This window comes from Eucyclogobius newberryi, unplaced genomic scaffold (assembly GCF_026437365.1).
Source record: "Eucyclogobius newberryi isolate DKJ021-1_F unplaced genomic scaffold, fEucNew1.0.hap1 SCAF_3, whole genome shotgun sequence".
Classification (NCBI taxonomy): Eukaryota; Metazoa; Chordata; class Actinopteri; order Gobiiformes; family Gobiidae; genus Eucyclogobius; species Eucyclogobius newberryi.
In genome coordinates, this window is record NW_027315945.1 from 33,892,607 (window position 1) to 33,900,389 (window position 7,783).

The following is a 7,783-nucleotide window of genomic DNA, read 5'->3' on the forward strand; positions in this document are numbered from 1 at the left end:
ATGTCTTTTTCCCACTGAGCAAACATTAGATAGCATTAGGGGTTTTGAATGCATGGTAAGTCATTGATTACAAAATAAATACATGAATTAATTAATTCAGGGTTCAAATAATGCAGGAAACCACACCTATATGATTGGACTGAACCCTAACATTGAAGATATTATAGTAGATCATTCTGAAAGACTGTCAAACTAAAGTATTTGGACTGGAAGTGGAGTAAACATAGTGGGGAAAGGTCAATACAATCAAAACAGTTATAGCCCCACTTCATTATACAGGAATGATAACCATGTGTATTCATAAGCATATTCTAATACGATGATGTGATAAAACACTTTCTTTGGAATAATGGTAAACCTCAAATCAATATGAATTAATACAAAAAAGTAGGGCGACTTGCTCTTCCTGCAAAACTATAGTATCTTATCTCAAATTAAACAATGAGGAACAAACGTGGAGCAGGATCTGACCTCGCCTCTGATAAAGAACAGATTCTTACAGTAAAGACAATATAACACGCTCCTGGAATAAAACAATATAAAGCAAAACCTAAAATGTCATAAAGCATGTGAAATATCGCCGTGACAGAACAGAAGAGGAAAGCGATGGCGCAGAAAACAAGCGCAGACTGAGGCGCGGCGGCCGGTATGCGGAGTAATTGTTGACATGGCATTTTAACGCAGTTACAGAGGCGACTGGACGAGCCTGTGGAGCGGCTGACGCACACATTACACACATTACACACATTACACACATTACACACATTACACACATTATACACATTACACTGGGCTCTTCTCAGACACAAACACCGTCTGTACGTTTCAACACGTCTCTCGCTTTTATTCAAATCCACTCCACACGTTCACTCTTGCATCACGAGTGCACTTAGGTGTCCATTTAGTTCAACACCGACACGGGAAAATGAATAAAAGTACGTGTAAAAGTCCATAATGTAAAGCAGAGAACGCAAACACAAACACAAACTTAACTTATCGCAGCTCAAGTCGTCGCTTTGAATCGTACTTTCGCTGCTTGGCTAAATACACACTGCCCTTTTAAGTCATATTCATCAACATCATTCAGTGGCACTACGTCATAAGCACTATTTAATGTACTTTAAATAAGACAAAACATGGATGACTTTCTCCAAAGACGCTCCCTTTCCCTGTGAGCCAGCAGCGGTTCACGCACAGTTCACACGTTAAAACTGCTGAACACGTCCGTTTATCAAGTTAAGAGTACAAATATACACACAATGATACTACATTCGGTTTAAACTCTTTGGAGTTGTAAGCGCAAGTTTGACAATTTTACAAAAAGGTGACCCATAAAACCAAAGAAATACACAATAGTGAAACCCAAACCCATAACTTCAGTGTTGGAACAAGATATAAAAGGAAATGTTTACAGACACTACAGATACTAAAAGGAAGGAAAAAGTGACATGATAGGTCATCAGTCTATCAGTCTGGACAAAAAAAAGCAGAGTTAGACTGCGTTCACACTTACATCTGACTTAGAACTAAACACAGAACTAAACCTGGACTAAAAAAGGACTAAACCGTTGGCGTAAACAACAGGAGCGAGTCCGATGTGTAGCAGGACTAAAGCAGGACTAAACCCATTGGACTAAACCAGGCATGTCCAAACTACGGCCCGGGGGCCAAATGCGGCCCTCAGACCAATTTTTGTTGGCCCTCTGGCTTCCTGCTAAGTTGGTCCAAACAGTACTTTTTACCGTAAATTTGGAAAAAAATTAAGCATTTTGATATTATACCAACCTAATATTCATGTTCCAAGTCTTATTAAAAAGGTGTGGAGGCGCATTGAAACTATGTCAAATGCAAAAGTTCCATTGATTCACTTTGTCCTTCAACAAATTTTATTTGCTGAATTGGTTGCTTGTGGCCCCCTGCTCTGTGTATGTTTCAAAATGCGGCCCTCTGTGAAAAAGGTTTGGACACCCCTGGACTAAACCCATTGGACTAAACCCATTGGACTAAACCCATTGGACTAAACCCATTGGACTAAACCCATTGGACTAAACCCATTGGACTAAACCATTGGACTAAACCTGGACTAAACGGTGTGGAATGAGCACATGTCGTTACACTTGAGGTCCTAAAAGAGCACGAGGACACAGACTTTTGCACACGGTTCACTTTATCTAACCCGTGAACATCAGTCGCACAGTAAAAGTCTATCGAAGCGCGGTCACATGGGTAGAAGGTGGTCGTCTCTCTCCTCAGGCTCCTCCTCCGCCGGCTCGGAGGACACGCCCCTGTATGCGTTTGGCTCCTCGCGGTTTTTAGAGCGACAAACAAAGTCGCATCCGTCCTGGACAAAAGGAAAGGGAAACGTGACTCTTACTCTAACCCTCAGTATATAACAAGTAAGAGCATGTTTAATATTTACACCCGAACAACTAAAAGACCCAATAAATCACAAGGTATTTAAACTTTCTACGTGTTATACTTTGAGTAACAATGTTTTGTCTCATGTAATGAACAAAAGAGACAAAAATAATATTGTTATTACATTAAAAGGACATTTTTTACCAATGGATTTGATGTCTACGCACTTTTAAATGTAAAAAAAAAATATTGTTCCATTTGTATTGTTTGTTTTTTGTTTCCAAGTTGTAAAAATAGACTGGCTCTGGTAGATGTTACAAAAATGTGATTCTTTTCATGTTGTGGGCGCCATTTCGAGGACTTTGGGCCATTCAAAAGACAGAATAATTAATTAATTAGGGTTTGGTCGATGCAACGTCACAAAACCTTCTAAACTACAGTTTTAACAGTGGAAAAGGTCTGAAGTCTAAAGAAGAAAAAGAGTTTTGACCTGGTTTATGGTCAATAACTCCCACAGCAAATAAAAAGCCACATGAACTGAGGCAAATGAATACTTTTCACAAAAGTTTTCAAAAGTGATCACATTATTCAATCACAACAGCTGTTTTATAAATATTCAAATATTCAGATGTCCAGATAACTATAGAGATTGACTGATTGATCGTTGCAGTTTTAAGACAAAAGATTAGAACGGCAAATGGACCAAATCGCTCACAAAAATGCGTATAACGTGCGAATAGGAACAGTGGGTGAAGAGATGAACACGTGTGGATGTTTGTGACTATAGTTTGACTTCCGCAGAGTTTCACTGTGTCCGCTGTCGGAGATTAAGAAGCTGAAAAGAATAAATCGAGTGAAAGCCGCTCACCGCTGACAAGTTTCCGATCTCCACCCAAAAGGCATAGTTTGGAATCTGATCCATTCCTTTGGCTCCAACGATGAGCCTCTGATAGAGAAAACCTCCGATCAGGTACGCAGCAACCAGACAGAGCCCTCTGAGGGACACCAAACACACACACACACACACGAGTATTTAGAGTAGAAAGTATTTAGAGCGTGCGGTTATTGGGACGAATGCGATGTTCAAGTCACTGACACAATGAGGAGGATGGATCCGGCGCTGAGCTTGGACTCCAGCGGCGGACACACGGCGCTCGAGGTCATTTCAAAGAGGTAGAAGCATTCCTTTCTTTCCCTTTCCTCCGCAACCGTCAGAGTGCTCTGAAAAGACAAGAAAACACAACATATCTCATGATTTTAGCTGGAAAATGATGCAAAAACATATTAACGATGGCACAAGCGTCTATTACAAGAGTAGAAAGTGATATTTTGAGACCGTTTTGTGTCATTTAACAGTCATTTCACGTGTAAACTTCATCTAAATATTGGGCATGTTTCTATTGAACTGATAACTGATATGTTATCGAAAACTAGCCATGTCAAATAAATAGTGGTTTTAACAGGTTGGACGACACATTTTACTAAAACACAGTTAATTATATTTAGTTTTCCGTGTTTTCCAGACTATAACTCGTACCTTTTTTCATAGTTTTGGCCGGGGTGCGACTCATACTTATATTATACTTATATACTTATACTCCGTAGCTACTTATATGTGATATTATTTGTTATTTTCACTGCATTTCATACTCCAGTGCAACTTATTATATATGACTTTTTTCTTCTCTAGTGTGCTTTTTTTGCGACTTATACTCCGGTGCGACTTATAGTCCAGAAAATATGGTACATGTACTTCCTGGTTGTGAATCATGCCGTTTACTGGTCACTTTTGATTTGTTTGCACTTTTATTCAATTGAAATATGCTTAAAATGAGTCAGAAAAACATGTTTCTCGTAAATTGTGCCAAACATTTGTAAAGAAGTCCATGTTGTTTTATAACTCTGCTCCACTTCCTGTCATTTGTAACATATTTTTCTTCACAAACTGCTATTTGAGTGGAGCAAAACTATCATCTATAATAAAAAAACATATAATAATCATGGTCGTTTTCTCAAATACGCAAATATCAAGTACCGTATTTTCCGGACTATAAGTCGCACCAGCCGAAAAATGCATAATAGAGAAGAAAAAACATATACATGTCGCACTGGAGTATGAAATGCAGTAGTGTGAAAATAACAAATAATATCACATATAAGTCGTGCTGGAGTATAAGTACTAGTATAAATATAAGTATAAGTCACACCCCGGCCAAAACTATGAAAAAAGGTGCGACTTGTAGTGTGGATACAAGTTTATAATGTGCACTCATTTCCCTAAACGGTTCAAAGTACTTCTGCTCGTACCGCGTCTGTCGTTCTGTCGCAGGTAATCATAACGAAGGCCTTCCTGTTCGCCATGTCGCAGTGATTGTCATATTTCTCCCCGTTATCATAGGTCAACAGCACCCAGACACCTGCAAAGGACAAAACAAAATATGATCGCACATTAATATCTTCAATGAACGCCCGGATAACAAGCAAAAAAGACAAATCTGGACTGTTCTTGAATACTTTTAGAACTGATCTTAATCCAGCACGAGACACAGTTACTCTACAAAAACTACTATAACTACGTGTTGAAAAGTACATTGTATTGCATAAAAGTGACAAACCCTTTCTATTAAACTTTATTATTACTGTTTTTTACGTACTATAAGTCGCACCAGCCATAAAATGCATAATATAGACGAAAAAAACGTATACAAGTCGCACTGGAGTATGAAATGCGGTTGCAAGTGTGAAAATAACAAATAATATCACATATAAGTCGCTCCGAAGTATAAGTATAAATATAAGTATAAGTGGCACCCCGGCCAAAACTATGAAAAAGGTGCGACTTATAGTCCGGGAAATATTATTCAATTATTGTGAAATCTAGACACGGGAAGCTTCTTTTAGGTTTTAAATGTACTCACTTCCTCCGATGGCCTTTGTCGAGTTGTATCGCCCGACCACTGTTGTTTTCGTGTTGTCTTTTTGAACGAATCCGGCGCCGGCGACCCCGTCCGCGTCGCCGCACAGCTGGAAAACATACGTGTAGCTCTCCTTTTCTTCTTTCTGCACCACGGAGAAGCTGAAGACGACAGGAAGTGCGTACAAGTCGAACGTGTTTGATCGGACATTGATTTATTCACGTTTTTATTGGTTTATGACTTACACCGATGATTAAAATTGACAATAAGTCCTAAAACAACATGGAAAACATACGATAAATGAGAGCTGATGATTTAAGAAGGTTTCGTACACTTTCTCTCTGGGTTAAAGCGCCCCCTACAGGTCAGACGACATATATTTTGAATTTGGCTAAGAATTATGAAAATGTGATCTCAGAATAGCACATTTTTTAGGTTTATAATTTCACTTCCTGTTTGTAATCGATGACTTCACACTAGGAAATTACCCAGCCAACACTGGGCCAAAAACTCCTCTAATGTCACGATTATTTTAAGATGACAAATAAAAATATATGAGAGCGACTTTATTTTGTTGAATTAATGTTTAGAGAGTCAAAAAAATTGTTCATTTGTGTAAATTATGAGTGTGTGTGATGTCACTTCCTGTTCCCGTTTTCCACAAATACCTGCTCGATTGGTGCAAAACTATAATGTATATATACAACAGGTACAAATACACCAAATGAAGTCAAAATTAGAAAATCATAAAAACCTGTCATAGGCACTTTAATTTTGACAGTAGAGAAGTAATTTTTCAAAATAATCGTGATTTCAATTATGTGCCAAAAAAAGAGTTTCATATTTGTTCAACCTTATTCAGCTTCACCACAAAGAAAAGGTAAACACTTAAATACTCATCATAAAAATATCATCATTGTTCGCTGATCAAATATCGACGCCGTAATTACTGTGACGGCCGCGGTATTCGCTTACTTCCTGTGGAGGAGCGGCGTCAGTCGGTTGAGGACACTCCGCTCGGAGGCGGATTCAGCCGTGAGTTTGCACTTGTCCATGCCGTCCTCTGCGCTGCACCCGCAGAGCACCAGCAAGAGGACCAGCAAGGGCACCAGCGAGAGGACCCGACCGCCCCCGAGCCCACGCCGCGCCTGGAAAACACAGCGCCTCGTTTGTAGAAGACCTCGTAATGCAACTGAAAATATGTATGTGACTTTGAAATATTGTGCAACCATAAATACAGTTATTATTCCTGTTGCACAATGAGACTCTTTAAATGCAGCAGTATAAATACTAAAACTAAACTAAATAAAAGATGAAATATGGCGGCTGAAGCTAGCTCGGGAATATTTACAAAAAAATAAAGTGTATCGTTGATGAAAATCTGAAATAATGTATTATTTTTTTTGTATGCGTTTTAGGGTTTGTATAGTCCAGTCCAATAATTATCAAAGATAATTTTTAAGCAGTCGATTAGCCACGATTGGTACTTGTTGCAGCCTGAATGAAAAGCATGAATAAAGTACTAAAACGTCATCTATTACAGGAGAATAACAACAGAAATGACTGAACAAATGAGTTTTTAGATCAAAACAACACAAAAATACGCCAAAGTCAACAAAGAAATATGAATAATTAAATCTAAACTAAAAGTGACAGATCCTTGAAAATGTACAGAGAAGTGAACACATCTGGTGAATAATATGAGGAAGAATAAGAGAGTAAAGCTGAAAGAAGGAACTTTGGAAACGTGGTGCACAAATAAAGAACATAAGGTAACGTTAATTTGCATAAGCTAACACAAGTCTTTACAAGTTCCGTTTCGACTCTCAAACGATCGTCGTACAACTTCTAATACTTACCTTCATTGGATCTCTCGGTTGCATTCAATAACAACGAAAAAGTTGTGCAATAAAGCGGCTCTTTTCGACTTATGGAAACTAGCTTCGTGCTAACAGCGCTTCCTCATTTGATCCATCGTTTCAAACTCGCGAAGTTAAGTAAAAACTGAGCAAGATTGTTTCGCAGACGCGGATTGATTCAACGCGACGCCGCTTTTCGCACTAAAACAGTTTCTAAGTCTCTTTTTCGTGCAGAAGCTAACAGGCTACATGTAAGTACAGTAAGGCGATGCGGAAGTGAAACCAAACATAATCGACCACGTGACTGACACAACGTAGGGGGCGTTCCCCGTGGCGCTTTACGAGCCAAAAGAGTCCGTCGTTTTTCCACACGAAAATGGAAAATAACAGCTAAAATGTCGTTGTCATTTGTTGTACACGTACTAATTACTTGTCATTGATTGGCAATTAAAAACATGGCAATTTATCTGACAGCAAATTAGGCCTGGTCAAGTATTAGAACTGCTTTTTTACACACACGTAGTTGACGAGCAGAAAAAAAAACCCATCAAAATAAAGTGAAGAAAACTAAGATTAAATAACAGTATCACGGTAAAAATAATAATAATTTAATTTAAAAGAAAAGAAAAAGAAGGAAAAAAAAACAATGAA

At 38.5% G+C, this 7,783-nt stretch overlaps 1 protein-coding gene across 1 annotated transcript; it reads right to left on the bottom strand.

Annotated features, from left to right (window-relative positions):
• Positions 1 to 25: 25 nt before the first annotated feature.
• On the bottom strand, positions 26 to 7,432 carry m6pr (mannose-6-phosphate receptor (cation dependent)). Its single transcript, XM_072460032.1, has 7 exons — positions 7,133 to 7,432; positions 6,249 to 6,421; positions 5,277 to 5,434; positions 4,666 to 4,775; positions 3,455 to 3,579; positions 3,227 to 3,353; positions 26 to 2,341 (listed from the first exon to the last, which is right to left on the bottom strand). The coding sequence occupies exons 1-7, from the start codon at positions 7,154 to 7,156 to the stop codon at positions 2,219 to 2,221; spliced, it is 840 nt and encodes a 279-aa protein (XP_072316133.1). The 5' UTR covers positions 7,157 to 7,432; the 3' UTR covers positions 26 to 2,218.
• Between the last annotated feature and the right edge of the window lie 351 nt (positions 7,433 to 7,783).

Bases quoted from the DNA above. Each gene is read 5' to 3' on its own strand.
- m6pr (XM_072460032.1), bottom strand. From the start codon at position 7,156: ATGCAACCGAGAGATCCAATGAAG. The intron at 5,435-6,248 runs GTAAGCGAATAC...TGTCGTCTTCAG, and splicing joins ACGCCGCTCCTCCACAGGAA to CTTCTCCGTGGTGCAGAAAG. The intron at 4,776-5,276 runs GTGAGTACATTT...TGTCCTTTGCAG, and splicing joins GACAAAGGCCATCGGAGGAA to GTGTCTGGGTGCTGTTGACC.